The sequence below is a fragment of the Doryrhamphus excisus genome, linkage group LG19, assembly GCF_037039965.1.
Source record: "Doryrhamphus excisus strain RoL-2023G ecotype Guam linkage group LG19, RoL_Dexc_Guam_v1.1, whole genome shotgun sequence".
Lineage (NCBI taxonomy): Eukaryota > Metazoa > Chordata > Actinopteri > Syngnathiformes > Syngnathidae > Doryrhamphus > Doryrhamphus excisus.
Window position 1 is genome coordinate 3913315 of NC_136375.1, and position 24822 is coordinate 3938136.

At 42.5% G+C, this 24822-nt stretch overlaps 1 protein-coding gene and 1 long non-coding RNA gene across 5 annotated transcripts in view; both read left to right on the top strand.

The window, feature by feature from the left end:
• The first annotated feature begins 588 nt into the window (after positions 1 to 588).
• Positions 589 to 24822, top strand: part of ythdc2 (YTH domain containing 2) — a 56420-nt gene continuing 32186 nt past the window's right edge. Inside the window, exons 1-14 of one of the 4 annotated variants that reach the window (XR_009120241.2) lie at positions 589 to 735; positions 2118 to 2283; positions 2374 to 2464; positions 9427 to 9617; positions 13256 to 13458; positions 13665 to 13831; positions 18529 to 18631; positions 18737 to 18899; positions 21335 to 21436; positions 21528 to 21682; positions 23539 to 23674; positions 24134 to 24260; positions 24342 to 24407; positions 24562 to 24740. Coding sequence is in view for 3 of the 4 variants with exons in the window: in XM_058057259.2 (XP_057913242.2) it covers positions 2124 to 2283; positions 2374 to 2464; positions 9427 to 9617; positions 13256 to 13458; positions 13665 to 13831; positions 18529 to 18631; positions 18737 to 18899; positions 21335 to 21436; positions 21528 to 21682; positions 23539 to 23674; positions 24134 to 24260; positions 24342 to 24407; positions 24562 to 24740 (1843 nt within the window). In the remaining variant the exon portion in view is untranslated. Of the gene's footprint in view, positions 736 to 853; positions 1133 to 2117; positions 2284 to 2373; positions 2465 to 9426; positions 9618 to 13255; positions 13569 to 13664; positions 13832 to 18528; positions 18632 to 18736; positions 18900 to 21334; positions 21437 to 21527; positions 21683 to 23538; positions 23675 to 24133; positions 24261 to 24341; positions 24408 to 24561; positions 24741 to 24822 lie in introns of those variants that run through there. The other 3 variants (XM_058057259.2, XM_058057260.2, XM_058057261.2) reach the window with 3 other exon arrangements.
• On the top strand, positions 20100 to 20647 carry LOC144902084 (uncharacterized). Its single transcript, XR_013630339.1, has 2 exons — positions 20100 to 20250; positions 20338 to 20647. It is a non-coding gene; the product is annotated as an uncharacterized LOC144902084 (long non-coding RNA).

Genomic DNA, 24822 nt, shown 5'->3' on the forward strand with positions numbered 1-24822 from the left:
CAGAGAGCCATTTTCAGTGGGCCGAGGGTTTTTGTCCAAGAGAAAAATAATATAATGACTTGATGTCTGTGAATGCACCTTGCCTACTTGTCTGTGCTATTTGCTTGCTGTCTAATCACAAGGTTAGATATGTTTCCAGGCAGCAACGTAACCGTTGGAAACAGTCCCTTTCATTTTGATAATCAAGTACTACTACACTACATGTACTGTACATGACTTTGCTTTAAAGCCTTGAAAAAAAACCAATTTGATTTTTTTTGCATTCTATTATTGCTTGATTTTTTTCCACCTGTCACTCAAAACTGACTGATGCTCTGTAGTGATCTGTAGTGCCATCTCATACATTCGAATAGTAGCAAAGATCAAGTAAGTTTGAACTTTGCTACTATTGGAATGTATAAAAATTATGTGTTTAAAAGGTAAATAAAATAAACACAAATTTTTTTTCGACAGTTTCTATATGTAATATTGTATTCATAATTAATTAAATTATCCATGATTAAATCATTATTTTAAAATATCACAATTTATTTGACTTCATATTTGTTTAATGAGGACACAAAAAATCATAGACGAGACCCGAACAACCCATAACAGTAAAAGACTGATCACTACTCCCGGCCAGAAGGTGGCGTTAATGCTCTTTAATAAACTGGTGGTAAGTAGATAACTCCTGCCATTGTTCCGAAGAAGAGGAGAAGAAAAAGGGAAAAAGGAGGAGAAATTAAATACAAGGTGACGTATTTGTTGGTTAGCAATGGTTCATGACTTTTAGGAAAAGTTGAATAAGTACAGTTAAAGGTGTGTATACTAGATAGTTAGTAATTTTACGGTGTTCGGTGTACGGTGCTTGATGAATACAGAAAAGGCGGAGCGACTGTAAAGAATCTTGAATTTAAGCTAGTGTTCCTCTTGAGCAATGTTACGTTCCTCCCGCTCGTATTTTGAGTCTTTTTCTAAGACTAACCAGTGGACACTTGGATGTTTTGTCACCGAGTCCAGTTGTGCTATCAATTCAGCGTCATAAAATACTCGTAGTATACTCATGATGATTTATTGTCATCTTCACGTGATGTGTTGGCTCATGGCTGTTTAACGTTCATTTGGAGAACCGTACTAGTACCTAAAAGAGGTAAGAGTCCACAAAAAGTAAACCCCATGTAACGTTGACGACGATGTTAAGTTCAAAAGTAACAGCCTGCCACAGATATGTCTCCATCATCCTATACTTCCTACACGAGAGTAGGGTGGCGGTATTTTGACAAGCAATGGATCAACTCTGTGTGTATGTTTTGCTTTTTCTTTGGCTTTTTGGTAAAATTAATACAAAAATATGCAAATTAATGTCCCAAGGAAAGGCAATGAAAATCAGGATAGTTTCCTCACTTTTTTAAAAACAAACAAAAAAAGCTGACAAGACAGGACATGTCCTGGGAAAACAGGGCGTTTCGTCACCAGATTGTACACCTCTTAGGGCTTTTGTCTGGTAGTTTGAACATCCATTAGATGCGGAATCACACAAGTATAGTGTTTTCTTTTATTAGCTTAGTTTCATTCATTCATTTTCTACCGCTTATCCTCGCGAGGGGGTGCTGGACGAGTGGTTAGAATGTCCCAGCTGTCTTCAGGCGAGAGGCGGGGTACACCCTGGACTGGTGGTCAGCCAATCACAGGGCACATAGACAAACAACCATTCACACTCACATTCATACCTATGGACAATTTGGAGTCGCCAATTAACCTCACATGTTTTTATGTGCTTTTCAACTTACACGTTCACATAAAAGGGGGCATTTTACCTCATATTGTTCTACTGCCCTCCCAGCTGATGTATTTAACAAAAAATCATTGAAAAATTAAGTCATTATTATGGAAACATTAAGAGCCAAAAGCAACACCGTCGCCGCTAATAGAGCAAGACTGTATAATGCTAAACATGTAAATGCGAACGTTAACACAGGACGAGTGATTAGCATTACTAGGTTAACCTGAATGTGGACTGTTAAAGCTGTATACTTGCTCTCTCTTAACCTTAAAGCCTTCTATTGTGTACCCCCCAAAATGTTGTGAGCACGAGAATCATGTTGTCTGGAGAATAACTGGATCTTGTGTTGCAGTGCACCATGCCAAATTCTCGTGCATCCTCACAAACGCCTCCAAAGATGCGGAAAACACCACGTCCGTCTTCCTCCAGCAGTCGCTTCAAAGATATTCACATCAGTGAAGAAGTCAAAATTTCAATCAACCTCGCTCTGGAAAGGTTTCGTTACAGTGATCAGAAAGGTATCTATCGTCGAATGTGTTTGAAATGGTCACTTTTGTCATCAAGTGTGGTAAAATCTTCTTTGTTTGTTTTCTCCTCTCAACAAACAGAGATGGAGTTTCCCTCCTCGCTTACTTCAACAGAGAGGGCTTTCATTCATCGTGCAGCACAGACCCTGGGGTACATTTCAAAAAGCAAAGGGTAAGTAAGGCTGGCCTGAACTCAAAGGGTAGCTGCTGAACTATGTATGTAGTAGGGATTTTTGGGCCAATGCCGAACCAAATTTTTTTCCATCACCCTTAGCCGATGGCTGATTTTGCTTGGGCCGATACTGCTTTTGCTCCCTCAATTTACATGAAAAAATTACAATGATAACAAATATTACAGGTCTCAAGTTTAAACAAATATTTATTAAAATGTAAACACTGAACACAGTAGGATTCAGCTTTCTTAAACACACATTTAAACGGCATTATCAACTTTAAAAGGAATAAATATTCAACCATGTGCAAAACATTTCTGTCGTAGATTAAGTTTTATCTAACATCGATGTGATGACTGCTCTTCCATAGTGAGACGCACACACCCCACCCCACCACACCTACACACACACAAACAAACACATCACACTGACACAATTTAGTATGATACAGTAAAGTCTCGTTATATCGATATTGGTTATAACGAATTACTACTTATTACGATACTATTTTCATTTCCCGGCAAATTTCTAGTCTTTTATGATATACAGTGAAGAAAATAAGTATTTGAACACCCTGCTATTTTGCTATTTCTCCCACTTAGAAATCATGGAGGGGTCTGAAATTTTCATCGTAGGTGCATGTCCACTGTGAGAGAGATAAACTAAAAAGAAAAATCCAGAAATCACAATGCATGATTTTTTAACAATTTATTTGTGTGATACAGCTGCAAATAAGTATTTGAACACCTGTGTATCATCTAGAATTCTGACCCTGAAAGACCTGTTAGTCTGCCCATTAGAAGTCCACCTGCACTCCATGTATCATCCTGAATCAGATGCACCTGTTTGAGGTCGTTAGCTGCATAAAGACACCTGTCCACCCCATACAATCAGTAAGACTTTAACTTGTAACATGGCGAAGACCAAAGAGCTGTCCAAAGACACCAGAGACAAAATTGTACACCTCCACAAGGCTGGAAAGGGCTACGGAGCAATTACCAAGCAGCTTGGTGAAAAAAGGTCCACTGTTGGAGCTATCATTAGAAAATGGAAGAAGCTAAACATGACGGTCAATCTCAATCGGAGTGGAGCCCCATGCAAGATATCACCTCGTGGGGTCTCAATGATTCTAAGAAAGGTGAGGAATCAGCCCAGAACTACACGACAGGACTTGGTCAATGACCTGAAAAGAGCTGGGACCACCGTTTCCAAGGTTACTGTAGGTAATACACTAAGACGTCATGATGTGAAATCATGCATGGCACGAAAGGTTCCCCTGCTTAAACCAGCACATGTCAAGGCCCGTCTTAAGTTTGCATATGACCATTTGGATGATACAGAGGAGTCATGGGAGAAAGTTTTATGGTCAGATGAGACCAAAATAGAACTTTTTGGTCATAATTCCAATAAGCGTGTTTGGAGGAAGAAGAATGAAGAGTACAATCCGAAGAACACCATCCCTACTGTGAAGCATGGGGGTGGTAGCATCATGCTTTGGGGGTGTTTTTCTGCACATGGGACAGGACGAGTGCACTGCATTAAAGAGAGGATGACTGGGGCCGTGTATTGTGAGATTTTGGGGAACAACCTCCTTCCCTCTGTCAGAGCATTGAAGATGGGTCGTGGCTGGGTCTTCCAACACGACAACGACCCGAAGCACACAGCCAGGAAAACCAAGGAGTGGCTCCGTAAGAAGCATATCAAGGTTCTAGCATGGCCCAGCCAGTCTCCAGACTTGAACCCAATCGAAAATCTTTGGAGGGAGCTCAAACTCCGTGTTTCTCAGCGACAGCCCAGAAACCTGACTGATCTAGAGAAGATCTGTGTGGAGGAGTGGGCCAAGATCCCTCCTGCAGTGTGTGCAAACCTGGTGAAAAACTACAGGAAACGTTTGACCTCTGTAATAGCAAACAAAGGCTACTGTACCAAATATTAACATTCATTTTCTCAGGTGTTCAAATACTTATTTGCAGCTGTATCACACAAATAAATTGTTAAAAAATCATGCATTGTGATTTCTGGATTTTTCTTTTTAGTTTATCTCTCTCACAGTGGACATGCACCTACGATGAAAATTTCAGACCCCTCCATGATTTCTAAGTGGGAGAAATAGCAAAATAGCAGGGTGTTCAAATACTTATTTTCTTCACTGTAATTAGTTCCGGTAGTACGATACCCGGTTATTATGATAATCCGGTTACTACGATGCCCTTTTCATCTCCCGCCAGCCAATTTGGTCTGCTTATATCGATACAAAAGCAGCTTAAATCAATCTTAAGGATTTCAATACCAAAAAAGAACACGGCGAACGGCTGCTTCCAGTCAACTTGATTTTTCACACTTCCACCACCAGAGTGCAGCACACACACACCGATTCCCGCACTTCCTGGTTCACAGGTCATGCTCAACCCGCCCCACATAGCTGGCCAAACACATGCCTGGAACAGAAGAACCAACTGACATAGCATACACACCTATTCCAACGAAGACACAAGCGTACAAATACATGTATTTAATTGTGTTGTATTCAGATATCTTTTTATCGCTTGCAATAATCACTCTTTTTCATATGTACATGTTTCGCTCGTGAGAGAAACCACGAACGCTGTTGCAGGCATGTGTTTGGCCAGCTATGTGGGGCGGGTTGAGCATGACCTGTGAACCAGGAAGTGCGGGAATCGGTGTGTGTGCTGTTCTCTGGTGGTGGAAGTGTGAAAAATAAAGTTGACTGGAAGCAGCCGTTCGCAGTGTTTTTTTTTTGGTATTGAAATCCTTAAGCAAAGATTGATTTAAGCTGCTCGATATTGTTCTATACTATAGAACAATGTCGAGTGCATTATTGCCCACTTTTAATGCAGTTCGGCGCAGGATCGGATATATGGATAGTCCGGTTATATCGGTATTTTTTCCGACTCCCGAGAATATCGATATAACGAGACTTTACTGTATATAAAACATTTCTCTCATCATTAAAGTTTGTGTTGTGCATGCTAAAGACCTCTCTGATGGCAGGCACGGCTGCTCCAATTTGTTTTGTATGTATGTATGTGTGTGTGTGCGTGCTCGGAGAGAGCGCACACACATATAATAACACGACACGCATTTAACCTCAGCCCGGCGTTGGCTGAATGAAACTCCTCCAAACACCATGGGACTGAATTGCCAACGTTGACATTAAAGCGGTGTTGGTAACAGCTGTACATATTAGCCTCCAACTACATCAACAGCTCCCTAATTCCAACGGTAGGCACTTTTAAAGATGAAACATTCAGCAGCATTCCTGGTTTTCAGACCCACAAACTAAACTATATTTTCAAGCACGTATATTGCATGCACTTGGCGTTCATGTTTCCTATTTCAAAGCAGGTGGCAATATTTCAAGTAAGTTTAACTGTTATAGGCTAATTAAAAGTTGAAAACGTACCCTTTTGTGAAAATGTACTCTTGCAGTGGGGCAGGGGTGCCGCGACTGCGTGTGTTGCAGGGTCCACCGGCAACACAAAGATGCCTGGCGGATGCGTGTCTGTAAATCATGTGGCGGAAAAATACATCAAACACACTCGCGTATCGGCCGATATCAATTCAAGTAGAGAACACAAATATTAGCCTGATATATCAGCCGGCCGATGTATTGGTCGATCCTTAATGTTGCCCACACAGTCAGGAGATCGTGATACCTGGGTTCGAATCTCCGCTCTGCCATCTCTGTGTGGAGTTTGCATGTTCTCCCTGTGCATGCGTGTGTTTTCTCCGGGTTCCCTCCCACATTCCAAAACATGCTAGGTTAATTGGCGACTCCAAATTGTCTATGGGTATGAATGGGAGTGTGAATATGTCATCCAGCCTGTGATGAAGACGACATTGCTGTGTTGGCTAGTGGTGTGTCAGTCATGAACGAACGGGTAAAAAAACTAGTTCTTTTTTGTGAGCGGAATGAACAAGGCCACCGCCCCTAAAATACACGTTCGTTGCAAATGCTTTTTTTTGATTTGCTGGAGAGTCGGTTCACGGTTCCTTTTGCAGGGCGGGACTGTTTGCGTGCTTGCCTGTCTTATCCTATCGTCGCGTTGACATTAAAGCGGTGTTGGTAACAGCTGTACATATTAGCCTCCAACTACATCAACAGCTCCCTAATTCCAACGGTAGGCACTTTTAAAGATGAAGTATTCAGCAGCATTCCTGGTTTTCAGACCCACAAACTAAACTACAGTAAAGTCTCGTTATATCGATATTGTCGGGAGTCGGAAAAAATATCGATATAACCGGACTGTCGATATATCCGATCCTGCGCCGAACTGCATTAAAAGTGGGCAATAATGCACTCGACATTGTTCTATAGTATAGAACATGCTATGTCAGTTGGTTCTTCTGTTGCAGGCATGTGTTTGGCCAGCTATGTGGGGCGGGTTGAGCATGACCTGTGAACCAGGAAGTGCGGGAATCGGTGTGTGTGTGCTGCGCTCTAGATCGTACTAACGGAACTAATTATATCATAAAAGACTAGAAATTTGCCGGGAAATGAAAATAGTATCGTAATAAGCAGTAATTTGTTATAACCGATATCGATATAACGAGACTTTACTGTATATTTTCAATTTTCCTATTTCAAAGCAGGTGGCAATATTTCAAGTAAGTTTAACTTTTAGAGGCTAATTAAAAGTTGAAAGTGTTGTGATTCACCACTCTTGCACCACTCTCCAGCAACACAAAGCTGCCCGGCGGATACCTGTCTGTAATGTGGTAGAAAAATACATCGGTGAACCCACTCGCGATTCAAGTAAAGAATGCAAATATCGGCGATTTATCGGTCGATCCTTACTTTATTTTTTATAGGCACTTGGCAGTAAATTCAACTAAAGTGGGGAACAGCATATGGGGTGAAGTTGAACATTAATAAAACTGCGCTTGCATCGGATTTTACCGATACCCACAAACGCATCGCGATGAATCTAGATTTCACCCGTCAATTGCATCCATACCCAGTGAATGAGCCGATGCACTCGCATCGCGCACATGGGCATCGATGTATCGATTAATATTGATTATTTTCCACACCCTTAATATAGACAAACTCATTCAACCCATTCACACTCGCATTCATACACTATATTACCAAAAGCATTTGCTCCCCCATCCAAATGATGAGGATCAGGTATCCTAATGACTTGGCCTGGCCACAGGTGTATAAAATCAAGCACCTAGGCATGCAGACTGTTTCTACAAACATTTGTGAAAGAATGGCTCGCTCTCTGGAGCTTAGTCAGTTCCAGGCTGGAACTGTCATCGGATGCCACCTGTGGAACAAATGCAGTCGTGTAATTTCCTCGCTGTCAACTGTCAGCTTTAATACAAGAAAATGGAAGAACAGAATCCTAGGCCATATAAATGGATGGAGAGGAGTCAGCGGATGCTGAGGTGCATAGCGCGCCAACTTCCTGCACGGTCCGTTGCGATAGAGCACCAAACTTCATGTGGCCTTCAGGTTAGCCAAAGCACACAGAGAGCTTCATGCCGGATGCAGAGGTGTAAAGCACGCCGCCACTGGACTATAGAGCAGTGGAGACGCGTTCTCTGGAGTGATGAACCACGCTTTTCCATCCTTCTGATGGACAAGTCTGGGTTTGGAGGTTGCCAGGAGAACGGTACATTTGGGACTGCATCTTGCCGAGTGTGAAATTTGGTGACAGAGGAATTCTGGTGTGGGGTTGTTTTTCAGGAGTTGGGCTTGGCCCCTTAGTTCCAATGAAAGGAACTTTGAATGCTTCAGGATACCAAAACATTTTGGACAATTCCATGCTCCCAACCTTGTAGGAACAGTTTGGAGCAGCCCCTTCCTCTTCCAACATGTCTATGCACCTGGGCACAAAGCAAGGTCCATAAAGACATGGATGACAGAGTCTGGTGTGGATGAACTTGACTGGCCTGAACCCGATAGAACACCTTTGGGATGAATTAGAGCGGAGACTTAGAGCCAGGCCTTCTCCACCAACATCATGTGCTTTTGAAAGACTGGTCAAAAATTCCGATAAACACACTTCTCGACCTTTGTGGACAGAGTTCCATGAAGAGTTGAAGCCGTAATAGCTGCAAAAGTTGGACCGACATCATATTGAACCTGATGGGTTCCGAATGGGATGGCAATCCCCAGTTCATATGTGAGTCACGGCAGGTGAGCAAATACTTTGGTCATATAGTGTACCTATGGACAATTTTGAATCACCAATTAACCTAACATGCATTGGAATGTGGGAGGTACCCGGGAAAACCCAGGGAGAGAACATGCAAACTCCATACAGAGATGCCCAAGTGGAGAATTGAAGCCTGGTCTTCTCGATCTCCTACATTCTAACCACTCGTCCACCATGCGGCCACCTGTGTATTTCTGTTAATAAGACATCACAATGCCCAAATCAATGTCTTCTACTTCTTCTTCCTGCTCTTCCAGCTGTGACTTACCATACTTTTCTGCAATGTGAGCTTCTTCTCTGGAATTCAACATCTTTTAGGTCCCTTGCAAACTTAGTGGTGATGCTTGCTGTTGCATGACAACACGTGGCATTATATTGCCGCAACTCCTGGGATGCGGGAAGTGGTGGTGACAGCACCTGAGGGAACAATGCATGTTACTGCTATTGTTGTGCAATACTTGTAATAATACAATACTTGACAAGGTGTGAAAAATAGTCTTCACGCTTTTTAGGATTTCTATAAATAAGTAAATTGCGGAACATTACATGCAAGTGTAAACATTGCTTAATAATAACATATTTACCCTAATCATGTCCCTGGTCAAATCAACAAGCAATGTGATTGCTCCTCCACAGATACAGTAGATGTGGGGTGTGTGTGTGGGTGTTTGTGTTTTTTGGGGTGTGAGTGGTGAACAGGGATACAAACACCTATGCACACATGCACCAAGCACCCTCCAGTACAGTATAACAATTTGTGCATTATATTTTAGGAAAGGATTACACCGATTCCTCACCATCAGAAAAAAGAATAATCAAGACGGCTGTCGCTCCACCATGACCCTGACACTCTCCCACAACTCCTTACATGCCATCCGCAGTCTGCTGCAGAGGTTCCCTTTGACCAGTAAAGCGTGTGAAGAATTGCAAGCCAGCAACAAAAGCAAGCTGGCTGCACAGTCTGGTGAGTTGAAAGTTAAATAAAAATGTTAAGTCACCTTCAACGAAGGAAGAATAACATCGCTTATTAGTTTCCTTTTAACACCTCATGTAGGACTGGGTCATATGGCGGAAGAAATTATTATTTTTTTTTAAAACTACGATCTATTTATTTATTTATTTATTTATTCCATACATACAGCAGTGTATATTGGTTCATTAGAGTGTAAAGGCTCGCACAACACCAGAACATCCCACGTAACAAGGGAAAAAAGGACATTTAAATATAAAAAAAAAAAAAATATATATATATATATATATATATATATAGTATGTACAATAATTCATTCATTCATTCATTCATTTTCTACCGCTTTTTCCTCACGAGGGTCGCAGGGGGTGCTGGAGCCTATCCCAGCTGTCTTCGGGCGAGAGGCGGGGTACACCCTGGACTGGTCGCCAGCCAATCACAGGGCATGTACAATAATGTATAAAGCATACATACACACTATGTACATAAACATGTATATACATATACACTAATATAGTACATACATCCACGTAGATACCCAGATGTACATACAATGTAAAAAAATATAATAATATAAATAAATGAATAAATAAAGTAAATTAAAAAACTATTCTCTACCATAGTGCAAGTGCCCTGAGCAGTTCTTTGCCAGTGGACTGAGACTGCCACATTCTGTTAAATTTTGTGTCAGAACCTCGGAGACAGTGCCTGATTCTCGCCAGTTTCAGGAACAAATGATTGTGGTAGGTTTTTTCATATTGTCTGATCTCATTTGTTATATAATATATATAAAGATATATAAATATCATGATTTTATTTCCCAAAATGTATTAACATAGAAAATGTAATTGATTGCTGCTTTGGTCTGGTGGGAATACAAACATCCACCTGACACAGTTGTCCCATTTTGGAAAAAAAACGACACATCCTGCACATCGAAATGGCTCTGAATGCTCCGTTTCAGAGATTTGTCTGTCTCTCTGCGACGTCACAGATTGGCTTGTATTGACTTCCTTACATGGGTGTGCACTGTAGGCCTGATATGCTTCCTGCCCTCCCCCAGGCTCTGCTTCTCCATTTACGGTGTTGGCAACGTCTCCAAATAAGTGTTTTTGTTTATAATTCATAGCGAGGAAAGCATCAGGCACAAGTTGTTGGACTTACTGATTCCCTACCAGCAAAAGAAAAATATTTGAATCTGTCAACGGCATTTCACATTTGACTGTTTCATGATCATGGGCCAGTAAGCAGCTGGACTAGCCGACAAACTTGCTGAAGCCCGATAGCTCCATATTTGCATAACAAAAACGTCAAATAACGGCATATAAAATTTCGTAGTACAAGGAAGTTGTAACTTACACCTTTCCTGACACAGAGCAAATCTGTTTAGCATCTAAGGGCATTTAGATCAACAATACGATACGTGCATCCGGAAAGTATTCACAGCGCTTCACTTTTTCTACATTTTGTCATGTTACAGCCTCATTCCAAACTGTATTAAATTAATCTCTTACCTCAAAATTCTACACAAAATACTCCATTATGACAATGTGAAAAAAGTTTTCTTTGACGTGTTTTGAATTGATTAAAAATAGAAAACAAAAAAATCACATTTACATAAGTATTCACAGCCTTTGCTTAATACTTTGTTGATCCACCTTTGGCAGCAATTACAGCCTCAAGTCTTTTTGAATATGATCCCACAAGTTTAGCACACCTATCTTTAGGCAGTTTTGCCCATTCTTCTTTGCAATAAGTCTCAAGCTCCATCAGGTGGGATGGGAGACGTCTGTGCACAGCCATTTTCAGATCTCTCCAGAGATGTTCGATCAGATTCAAGTCTGGACTCTGGCTGGGCCACTCCAGGACATTCACGGAGTGGTTCTGAAGCCAATCTTTTGAGATCTTGGCTGTGTGCTTCGGGTCGTTGTCCTGCTGAAAAATGAACCTTTGCCCCAGCCTGAGGTCAAGAGCGCTCTGGAGCAGGTTTTCATCCAGGATATCTCTATATATTGCTGCATTCATTTTTCCCTCTATCCTGACTAGTCTGCCAGTTCCTGCTGCTGAAAAACATCCCCACAGCATGATGCTGCCACCACCATGCTTCACTGTAGGGATGGTATTGGTCTGGTGATGAGCAGTGCCTGGTTTCCTCCAAACATGGCGCCTGGCATTCACACCACAGAGTTCAATCTTTGTCTCATCAGACCAGAGAATTTTGTTTCTCATGGTCTGAGAGTAATTCAGGTGCTTTTTGGCAAATTCCAGATGGGCTGCCATGTTCCTTTTACTAAGGAGTGGCTTTCGTCTGGCCACTCTACCATACAGGCCTGATTGGTGGATTGCTGCAGAGATGGTTGTCCTTCTGGAAGGCTCTCCTCTCTCCACAGAGGAACGCTGGAGCTCTGACAGAGTGACCATCGGGGCCTTGGTCACCTCCCTGACTAAGGCCCTTCTTCCCCGATCGCTCAGTTTAGAAGGCCGGCCAGCTCTAGGAAGAGTCCTGGTGGTTCCAAACGTCTTCCATTTACCAATAATGGAGGCCACTGTGCTCATTGGGACCTTCAAAGCAGCAGAAATTTTTCTGTATCCTGCCCCAGATTTGTGCCTCAAGACAATCCTGTCTCGCAGGTCTACAGACAGTTGTTTTGACTTCATGCTTGGTGTTTGTGCTCTGACATGCACAGTCAACTGTGGGACCTTATATAGACAGGTGTGTGCCTTTCCAAATCATGTCCAATCAACTGAATTTACTGCAGGTGGACTCCAATTAAGCTGTAGAAAGATCTCAAGGATGATCCGTGGAAAAAAGATGCACCTGAGCTCAATTTTGAGCTTCATGGCAAAGGCTGTGAATACTTACATATCTAAATGTGATTTCTTAGTTTTCTATTTTTAATAAATTCAAAAAAGTCAAAAAAAAAAACTTTTTCACATTGTCATAATGGAGTATTTTGTGTAGAATTTTGAGGTAAGAGATTATTAAATTAATACAATTTGGAATGAGGCTGTAACATGACAAAATGTGGAAAAAGTGAAGCGCTGTGAATACTTTCCGGATGCACTGTATCTGCCCCAATGGCTGGACGGGACACAAAAAAAAAAATATATATATAAAAAGATAAATGGCAATTCATTTTAAACTCCCACACCATTTATCAACTCCCATAAAGTTGGGTTCGGCAAAACACCAGAAGTCCTCCTGAGCACTTGGGGGTGTGACCAACCACAGCGGAGTGGGCTTGTCTGAAGGCGTGCTGTGGGTGGAATAAATTAAAACAGACCGTTTTTTCAGGAAGCATGAAATCCAAAGAAATACAGCTGGAATAGGTGCATATTCCAGCAGATCTTGAAAGCTTGCTGTGCTGGTGTATAGCTGCTCTATAGGAGTCCACAGCTGAATACCAAGGGATGAAAAATTAGCATAATAGTTCCCCTGTACCGTATTTACCTAAATGACCAAAACAACTCTGTAGCTGGATTTTTTTTTGACAGGATTGACAGGATTTGACAGTGATTTGCTTGCTCAATGCTCAGAGCAATGGGAAAGTCCAAGGAAAAGTCAGGCAAAATATTTTTTTGGTGACATTTTGATGAAATTGTCTAATAATCCTCTTGTCTTCCATAATTAGACAACAGCGCTGACACCAGCAGGCCAAGTGGGTGCCTCATCAGCAGTGTTTCTTTGGTACCCCCTCGGAGGAGGCCATCGCAATTTGACATTTTCAGACGATCCCTGCCTGTTTGTGAATATGAAGAAGAGATAGTCAGGCTTGTTCGAGAGAACCGGGTGGTGCTGGTGGTAGGAGAGACCGGTTCTGGAAAAACAACCCAGGTGAGAGAATACGAAATTTCAATGATGAGTTCTGTTGTTGCATTGGACATGAGAACCAACATTGGGATCGTTTGGATAGTATCTTTGGGCTGTGCATAACTGGCCATCAAGTGAGTGGAAAACGGTTCTGAATTCCCAAAGTCAAAGTAGGTAAAAGTCTGACTGCATCTCTCTGATGGATGTAAATGTTTTGGTGTGTTGACCAGATTCCACAGTTTCTGCTGGATGACTGCGCCAAGAAAGGAGAACCCTGCAGAATTTTCTGTACTCAGCCAAGACGCCTGGCTGCCATCACAGTCGCTGAGAGAGTGGCAGCCGAGATGGGAGAGACCGTCGGCCGTACCGTTGGGTATCAAATCAGACTACAGAGCAGGTAAATGTGATAGGGTGAAACAAAAACAAAAAAAATTAAAACTGCAAGCAGTGATGAGCGGGCTCGAGCACCCCGACGCGCTCGGGGGTACGCGCGGGTCGGGGGTACGCGCGGGTCGGGGTCGCGCGCGCGACCGGACGGGCGCGCGGACGCGCCGTACGAAAAACCGCGGCGAGCGGATAAGCGGTAAGGGAGTCACGGCACTTGCAATTTTCCGCCAGGAGGGGGCGACAGCGGCGGCGAGGCGGGTGCGCGGTCACGTCCCGTCCGACACCGCGAACCGCCATAAAAAAATTCACGACGATCGGACCACGCGGTAGGTCCTTGCGGCGGATATACGTTTCCGCCTGTGGGTGGCGCTATAGAGTGGTTGGCCCACACGGTAACGGACCGGAGGGTACCCCGAACCAACAGAAAAAATTAGGGGCCGATCCGACCGTGCGTAAGGAAGTTACGGCAGATATACATTTCCACCAGTTGGTGGCGCTATAGCGTATGTACACACACAGTCATAGACCAGAGGGTACCCCAGACCACCAGAAAAAATTTGGGCCTGATCCGACCATGTGGAAGGAAGTTACGGCTATATACATTTCCACCAGTTGGTGGCGCTATACAGTCGATGTACACACACAGTCATAGACCAGAGGGTACCCCAAACCACCAGAAAAAATTTGGGCCTGATCCGACCATGTGGAAGGAAGTTACGGCTATATACATTTCCACCAGTTGGTGGCGCTATACAGTCTATGTACACACAGTATAACAAACCAGAGATTGACCCAACACACCAAAAAAAATTTCAAGACAATCTGACCATGAATCAGGAAGTTACGGCAGATATACATTTCCACCAGTTGGTGGCGCTGTGTTTAGAACATGGCTTCTGGAGCATTAGGTGCGTCCTGTCATGATAGACGTCTCCACCGAAAATCATAGTGATACGTGTAACCGGTGGCGAGGGATAATGAATTGAAACTTCTAGGTGGCGCTAGTGTGTCAATTTAGATTGGTGTCACATGGGAGCACCACCAGGGCGCTCAGGCCTGGATTAAGGCCTCACGTTTAAGATTTCAGCAGCCTGTGACCTTCTGCAGGCAAATGATGACCTTTTGATGGTCAATGGCGAAGGCTGACCATTCGCCGTGGCCACGCCCCCCACATGTGCTTTACACACATCATAGTCCATCAACTGACATCATCAGTCTGTCAGTCAAACTGTGTATTGACTTTGATGTACATTGCTTCAAGGCAAGGCCAGACACCAGGCAGGGCCAGATATGAAATGGTCAAAGTTTGGTGGCGTGCCACGCCCACATCCTATGGAGCGGCCCAAAATCATTCGCAATTTAACGTGGGCCATCCGTCTAGTGTCCGTTGATGCAACAACGGACTCATTCGGTCAAACCCCCTAGGAGGAGTTCGTCAAGATACGACCCATACATCCGCCCCCAAATGGCCGCCGCCACCTAAAATGGCCGACTTCCTGTTGGTTTTAGAACATGGGTTATTGAGACTTTTTTGTGCGTCCTGTCACGAGTGATGTCTCCTCCGAAAATCATGCCGATACGTGCAACGGGAGGCGAGGGATAATTATTTTAAAACTTCTAGGTGGCGCTAGTGAGTCAATTTGGCTTGGTTTCATATGGGGGCCACACCAGGCCGCTCAGGCCTGGATTCTGCCCCCCCCTATGAGTTTTCAAGCCCATGCGACCTTTTGCGGGCGAATGATGACCTTTTCTATGTAAATGGCGAGGTCTGAGCATTCGCCGCCAGGCCACGCCCACCACGTGCGCTTTTCCTGCATCATGGTCCATCAACAGGCTTCACCAGGCTGTCAGGCAGTGACCTTGTGACCCTGATGTTCATCTGATGAATCTCCTGGCAGAAAAGGCCTCATGTAGATGACACGCCTTTAGCCTGTCGCCAATAGGTGGCGCTGCGACGAAATCAGGAAGTGACCTACGGGGACCTTCGGGGCGGGGCCATGATCACATGTACCAAGTATGATGAAGATCTGACCACGTGGAGCCAAGTTATTCACGTCTACAGTTACGCTCAGCGTGCAAGGCCCGGACATATGAAAATGGGCAAAATTTGGGGGCGTGCCACGCCCACATCGTATGGAATATCCCAAAATCCTTCGCAATTTAACGTCGGCCATCCGTCTAGTGTCCGTTGATGCAACAACGGACTCATTTGGTCAAACCCCCTAGGAGGAGTTCGTCGAGATACGACCCCAACTTCTGGCACGAAAAAGGCCGCCGCCATCCAAAATGGCCGACTTCCTGTTCGTTTTCCAATATGGGTTCTTGAGACTTTTTGGTCCGTCCTGTCACGATAGACGTCTCCACCAAGTTTCGTGACGATAGGTGAAACTGGTGGCGGGGGCCAATTTTTTCAAAAATTAAAGGTGGCGCTAGAGAGTCAATTTTGGAACATTGTTTTCGGGACCCCCACCAGATCGAAATTTTCGCCAGACCTGACGCGCTTGCAAAATTTGGTGAGTTTTCGGGCATGTTAAGGCCCTCAAAATGGCCGTCCTTTCGGCAGAATAAAAAACGGAACGATTACAATAGGGCTTTCGCACTGGTCAGTGCTCGAGCCCTAATTATTTAATTGTTTATATTTTATCCAAACACAGTGGGAACATCACACAGTGGAAAATTTATTAGCATGTTGGCTAGGGATCGACCAATATGTTTTTTTTCGGGCCGATACCGATTTTTTTCCATCACCCTTAGCTGATGGCTGATTTTGCTTGGGCCGATATTTTGGCCGATACTGCTTTTGATCCCTCAATTTACATGAAAAAATGACAATGATAACAAAACTATTACAGGTACAAGTTTAAACAAATATTTATTGAAATGTAAATACTGAACACAGTAGGATTCAGCTTTCTTAAACACACATTTAAACGGCATTATCAACTTTAAAAGGAATAAATATTCATCCATGTGCAAAACATTTCTGTCGTAGTTTAAGTTTTATCTAGCATCGATGTGATGACTGCTCCTCCACAGTGAGACGCCCACCCAAGCCTCCACACACACAAACACATCACACTGACACAATTTAGTACGATATATAAAACATTTCTCTCATCATTAAAGTTCGTGTTGTGCACGCTAAAGACCTCTGATAGCAGACACGGCTGCTCCAATTCGTTGTGTGTGTGTGTTTGTGTGTGCGCGCACATGCATGTTCAGAGAGAGCGCACCTCAGCCGTTGGCTGAATGAAACTCCTCCAAACACCATGGGACTGAATTGCCAACGTTGACATTAAAGCGGTGTTGGTAACAGCTGTACATATTAGCCTCCAACTACATCAACAGCTCCCTAATTCCAACGGTAGGCACTTTTAAAGATGAAACATTCAGCAGCATTCCTGGTTTTCAGACCCACAAACTAAACTATATTTTCAAGCACGTATATTGCATGCACTTGGCGTTCATGTTTCCTATTTCAAAGCAGGTGGCAATATTTCAAGTAAGTTTAACTATTATAGGCTAATTAAAAGTTGAAAACGTACCCTTTTGTGAAAATGTACTCTTGCAGTGGGGCAGGGGTGCCGCGACTGCGTGTGTTGCAGGGTCCACCGGCAACACAAAGATGCCTGGCGGATGCGTGTCTGTAAATCATGTGGCGGAAAAATACATCAAACACACTCGCGTATCGGCCGATATCAATTCAAGTAGAGAACGCAAATATTAGCCTGATATATCAGCCGGCCGATGTTTTGGTCGATCCTTAATGTTGCCCACACAGTCAGGAGATCGTGAATACCTGGGTTCGAATCTCCGCTCTGCCATCTCTATGTGGAGTTTGCATGTTCTCCCTGTGCATGCGTGTGTTTTCTCCGGGTACTCCGGTTCCCTCCCACATTCCAAAACATGCTAGGTTAATTGGCGACTCCAAATTGTCTATGGGTATGAATGGGAGTGTGAATATGTCATCCAGCCTGTGATGAAGACGACATTGCTGTGTTGGCTAGTGATGTGTCAGTCATGAACGAACGGGTAAAAAAACTAGTTCTTTTTTGTGAACGGAATGAACAAGGCCACCGCCCCTAAAATACACGTTCGTTGCAAATGCTTTTTTTTGATTTGCTGGAGAGTCGGTTCACGGTTCCTTTTGCAGGGCGGGACTGTTTGCGTGCTTGCCTGTCTTATCCTATCGTCGCGCCTCGCTCTGTGGGTGGGTGGGGTTAGCTGACTGAAAGACGAGACCTCCCGGTCTCGTTTTTTCCAGTCAGAAAGACCGAGAGATCCGTTGTAACGCCAGACCGGGGAGCTGAGACCCTCGGATCCGGCTGTCATAATACTTCAGATTTCAAGGTATGTCATCACGAGTTGTTGCGCTGTTGAGTCGGAACGAACGTGACATGAGTGAACATGAGTGAACGTACTGACTCGACACGGTTGACCGGGTCTATGCACAGGGAGAGATCACAGGCTAACAACCAATTGAACAAAATAAACAGCTCTTTTTACTGAACGAACCGGAATGATCCGGTTCACTGAGGTGAACGGTTTTGCCCACCACTAGTATTGGCTGTGTTCTCAACAACTAGTCGCAATTTTATTTCTGTCTGCAGCTAGACTCAATGCACTCAGCTTTTTGGAAAAAAAATGACTCTTCACCATGAATCTGTACGGTTTCTTCTTGATTGACTTTTCCCCATGAATCTTTAGGGTTTCCCCAAAGACACTGTTGACCTTCTGCACCGTTGGAGTATTCCTCAGGACACTGATGGCGGGAAATGTCCACATGACATCTGTCACACATGTCATTGTGGTGAGCAAATGATGTACAATTCTATATTCTGCACTATTTTCAATTGGCTTTTTTTGGTTTCTGCACGAAGCAGTTTTTTGTTTAAACCCACCTCTGTTTTCCAAGGATGAGGTGCATGAGCGTGATGGTCTGACTGACTTTCTGCTTACGAAGATGCTTGATGTACTTCAGGAAATCCCCACATTGAAACTTATCCTTTCCAGTGCTTCACTGGACGTTGACTTGTTCATCAAATACTTTGCCACTTGGTCCTGCCCAGTTATCCATCGTAAGTACTTTTTTCTTATTTACTACTTAGTACTGAGCTACATCTTTGGTTGTTTTTATTTTTCTGTGTAAGTCCTTGTAACAACACAAGTTTTTTGAACTGACTGGGTTGGCGACACTATTGTTTTGGTTTGGTATCTACTTTGGTTTTAAGGCCATGGTTCGGCTCATTTTAGACTGCTTAGGGTTTTTGTAAAAAGCTTTAAAACTGCCAACTGCTAGCAGGCCATTCTCCCAAAAAATAAGACGAAAGCATTTAAAGCAGAGCAATCAATTATTGTGCCCAGTCCCCGAATCCCGGAGGTGCCAAAAAAAATTGTCAAGCTGTGGCGATGCAGATTGTTACATATTGACCAGCTCCCCAAAGTGCGAAGGCGTGCAGAGGGTACTGTGAGATGGAGGGAGTAGGAAGATCTGAGAAAACGGGATGGCTTGAGAATGTGGATGAGGTCAGAGAGGGAAGGGGGGGCAAGGTTATGGATGGACTAATGTGTGATTGAAAAGATAGTGTGCTTTCAAGGATGACACCCAGACTCTTGACCTGAGGGGAGGGGGAGACTAAGGAGCTGTCGATGGAGAGAGAGAGAAGGAGTCAACTTTAGATAAGGTGGATTTGGTGCCAATGAGTAAGAATTACGAAATAACAAGGATGATTGTGAGAAAGGTGAGGGAGCAGCCCACAATGATGAGGAGCTGCTTGATGTTGAGGGAGTAGGGAGCACACTCGATAAAAAAAAGCATTCGTATATGGAGGACCAAAACTGCCAAAATAATAAATAAATAAATAAAAGTGGAAATAAAAACAAAAATGAAAAAAAAAATCAAAAAATTAAATACAAAAAATAAATATAAATAGAAATAAAAACAAAAATATATTTTTTTTAATTTTGGAATCTTGTTTTTTATTTTTGTATTTATTTTTGCTTTTATTTATTTATGTATATATTTTTTTATTTTTGTTTTTATTTCCATTTATATTTATTTTTTTGTATTTAATTTTTTGATTTTTTTTTTCATTTTTGTTTTTATTTTCACTTTTATTTATTTATTATTTTGGCAGTTTTGGTCCTTATAGAAATGCAGAAGGAAAAACTATTCAAATGAGGGGGCGGTCCTAAGTGTGTCTTGGGTTGAACTGTTCGCCTATTGGTTGATCGACATGTGAGTGCGAAAATCTAGGTATCTAGGAAAAAATCTAGGAAACTAGGTATGCCTGCAAACGGCCATAGCAAGAGGAAGTATACAGGGAGAAAAGTATACATTTACCGGGACAATAATGGCGGGGTCCACCAGGAAGTCGGTGTCCGAGCTTCTCAGGGACGCTGCCAATCGTTTGGATGATTTGGAACGTGGTAAGTATGAAACAGCTGATGTGTTACGCTTTTACTTAATTCCAGTTCAGGTGTGTTGACTCTTTCTTTACTTTCTGCTTTCACAAGCTTCAACTTCGGACGAATCGGACGAGAGTGGTGTGGTGACTTCCTCTTGCTGTGGCTGTTTGCAGGCATACCTAGTCGATTTTCGCACTCACATGTCGATCAACCAATAGGCGAACAGTTCAACCCAAGACACACTTAGGACCGCCCCCTCATTTGAATAGTTTTTCCTTCTGCATTTCTGAGGACCAAAACTGCCAAAATAATAAATAAATAAATAAATAAATAAAAGTGAAAATAAAAACAAAAATGAAAAAAAAAATCAAAAAATTAAATACAAAAAAATAAATATAAATGGAAATAAAAACAAAAAGTATATATATATACATAAATAAATAAATAAATAAATAAAAGCAAAAATAAATACAAAAATAAAAAACAAGATTAAAAAATTAATTTTTTTTAATTTTTGTTTTTATTTCCATTTATATTTATTTTTTGTATTTAATTTTTTCTTTTTTTTCATTTTTGTTTTTATTTCCACTTTTATTTATTTATTGTTTTGGCAGTTTTGGTCCTCCATATTCGTAAAGGCCCCCCTGCTTATGTACCTGCATGTAATTAACAGGACTCTCAATCGATTAAAATACTTGATCATGATTAATCACATTTTTACCCATAGTGAACAATTAATCGCAGATCGAAATAAGGCAGACAGGCAGGATAGGGTTCAGCACCTTTGGTAAGTTTGATCCACGGTACAACGGCATGAATGGAGTGACCCCTTTTGTTAGCCATACAGTCATTTTGTCTCGGTGGGTGGCGGCGGGGCGCGCTAGAATACACACAGAGTGCAGAAACATGTAATGTAATAGAAATTAAATTAGGAAATTTCAATATATTGTCATTTTTCATTGTACTTTTCTTTAACGTAATGTTAATTTTGTCATGTCTCATTCTTGTAGACCCAATCTCATGTGTCGCCTCGAGTGTCTCAAGGACTGAGTATCACGTTACTCCCCTACTAACAATTGATATGAGGTTTTTGGTATACTTCTAGTGAAAGGAAGACAGTTTGAAGTGAAGCAACTTTTTCTGGAAGACATTCTGAGGCTGACTGGTTTTAACAAGGAAATGGAGTGCAAGGAGGACTCCCACCGAAGTATAATGATTTATTCCAAGTACTGAATAAATACTGACTCTTTTACCCTGAAACATTGTCCTAAGCACTTTCCTGTTAATTTAACCCCCAGAAGACAGCAAGCAGAACCTTTTGACAAAGTGGTGTAAGGTCGTGGAAAAGAGTGGTGTGGAAGAAGTGCAGAACGCACATGCGGTGTCCTCTGGCTTGCTCGAGAGCAGCAGTGTTTTGGACTCAGAGGAAGGAGATGGCGCCATCCACACACTGGTAACTTACTCACCAACACACATCTGACAAATACTGTAAATGTAAATACAGTAAATACTGTGTATTTACACCTCAACATTGTATGTCTGCCAACTTTCTTTTTTCCTTTTTTGTTATAGGTAAGATAAGGTATGCCTTTATGCGTCCCTCAGTGCGGAAATTTGCATTGCACAGCAGCTATAAAACAGAATCTTATAAGCAGTACAAAATATACAATATAAAAATAAACAATATAAACAACCTACGTATTAATAATTTTACCCTGGGTTATATACCAATACAGTTTGCAAGGTAATATGAAATAAGAGATGAAATATATGACCAGTCTATAAACTATGAGATCTTGCTGGTGAGTTAAATATGAGGCATTATAAAAATACTGCACTTAGAACTTGATATTGCACATGGAGCTTGATCAGATATTGCACAGTGAATGGAGTCTCGACTAACTAATTAATTCATTTTCTACCGCTTATTCTCACGGGGGTCGCGGGGGGTGCTGGAGCCTATCCCAGCTGTTTTTGGGCGAGAGCTACACCCCGGACTGGTCGCCAGCCAATCACAGGGCACATATAGACAAACAACCATTCACACTCACATTCATACCTATGGACAATTTGGAGTCGCCAATTAACCTAGCATGTTTTTGGAATGTGGGAGGAAACCGGAGTACCCGTAAAAACCCACGCATGCACGGGGAGAACATGCAAACTCCACACAGAGATGACAGAAGGTGGAATTGAACTCCTAGCTGCGAGACCTGTAGGCTAACCACTCGACCGTCGTGCAGCCAGTATGATTATTATTAGAATTGTTGTTGATGTTATAGTGCCCGACCAAAAGTTGTAATTTTGGGAAAATTAGTGGGGGCAAAAAATGTATATTATTGTAGTAAATTCCAAACATTATGAGTAAATAAATAAATAAAGTCCTAATATTACGAAAATAAAATTTATGAAGATTATTTAAGAAGAAAGTTGAACATTTAGGAGGAAGTTGGAAAATTAAGATAATAAGAAAATAACACCCACAAAATTGAAAAAAAGAGACAGAAGTTTATACTAATAGGCTTTTTCACCTGGATGACAGTTTTTTAAAATACTATGTATAACTTGTTAGCATGTCTATATGTTTTGCTTATCAATACCAAAGTGGCCCTATTTTTCAGTATGCGGCCCTCGCTGGAAAAAGTTGGGACACCCCTGATTTACATGCTCGGCTGCATCTCATAAATATTGTGTTGGGCTACGGATGACGTGTGACTCGCGTACCCTCGGCAACCACTTCTGACTCCGCAGTGGGTGCACGTCAGTCTCAGCACTTCCTCGTGTGGACCGTGACGAGTGTGCCTTTGCTTGAAACGCGCGTTGTGCACACTAATTTCAGCAGGGCCTAGTAGAGGCAGGCAAACCTGCTTTTCATTCAGGTTTTCAGTTAACCACTCCACCGCCGTGCAGCCTGGAATAACTATACTGGATATAAAAGGAAAGTATTGCACCCACCACCTCCACTGGGTCAAGGGGGCAAGAGCTGGCCTTCTTGATGATCTTATCCAGTCTGTTCCTGTCCACAGCCGAAATGCTGCTACCCCAGCCGACTACTCCTTGGAAAATGGCTGACGCTACGACAGAGTCATAGAATGTCTTAAGGAGTGCCCATTGCACTCCAAAAGACCTCAGTCCCCTGAGCAAATAGAGTCCGCTCAGACCCTTCTTGTAAAGTGTAAAGTAGTAGTAGGTAATACAAATACGACATTTTGCACCACTATTTCACCAGTGGCGTGAAGGGATACACACAGTACATCCTTTGACTTCAATTGGTAACCACTTCCTTTTTGCATTTGTCTATTGTGACAGAATGCGAATGGCACAGAGCAGTTGGAGCCATGGCTGAGAAGAGAGATGGATGCCTGCATTTCTAATATTTTCATGAATGATGACCAGGAGACTTTTATTCACCTTTTCCACCTCATTCTCTATGAAAATGTCAATGGTAGGACGATCAGACCATCTTCTTTTGCTCTATGAACCTTAATGAAAACAAATAATGGGTGCCAGTGTACATATACTTTGTATATGTTTGTTGGTAGCTCAGCAAACATGATCCATAACATAAAAATGGCATTTAATTAGTTATTTGCACAATTGTTGGTGTTATAAGAAGAGGATTCAGAATTATTTTACTTTGAAGTATTTGACGAACCAAGTACATCAGGGGTTTTTAAAGTGTGAGGCCAAGACTTTGAGGAAGATGTAGGAGCTTGAGAAAATGAATTAATGTAAATAATTCCCACATCCCTAAAGGCAAAATGAATGTGTTTTAAGTTCCTATGGTGCAATTCTGGAATGGAGAAATACTCGTGCTAATTTGTGCTTCGTGTGACGGAGGCTTAAACTTCTGTCCGGAACAGCAATAAATAAAATATGAAAAGTTGTTTCTTCATGTGTTTAGTGGACTACATGCACAGTGAAACGGGAGCAACACCGCTGATGGTGACAGCAGGCCGAGGGTTCCTCACTCAGATGGAGCAGTTGCTTAGCATGGGAGCGGATGTCAACCTAAAGCTGTCCAACGGATGGTAGGCCATCCATCCATCCATACTGACTGAAGATGCATTTGTACACCCCTGTCATATGAAATGTTTTTTGTTTTCTTATAGGACTGCTTTAGACTTTGCTCAACATTTCCAGCAGACAGAGGCTGTGGATCTTCTTCAGTCCTCAACGTGAGTATCGTGTTCTTTGGACACAAACATTTTCACAAACATTTTATGAAAATGTGACAAGCGATTGGACTCGTACAGAAAGAGAGCTTCACCTATAAACTATATAACTAAATTTTGCGTGGAGAAGCTCTGAATTACATTTCACCTTTTGCAGTCTCTTGGGAGCGACGCATAGCCGGGATGAGCTTGCTCCGGTTCAGTGTGCCACTGCTGAGTTGAGGACCGAAGACCAGGAGGTCCTCACGCTGTATCATGGCAACTTTGATGATGAGTTTGTAGACCTGGATCTCATTGTGGACCTGCTGCACAAGATTTGCTCAACCATGAGTGATGGTGTGACTCATTACTTACAATGCCTGTTAATAGCCTTACAGAAAATACTTCTTAACAAAATGCACAAGCATGCATATTACCG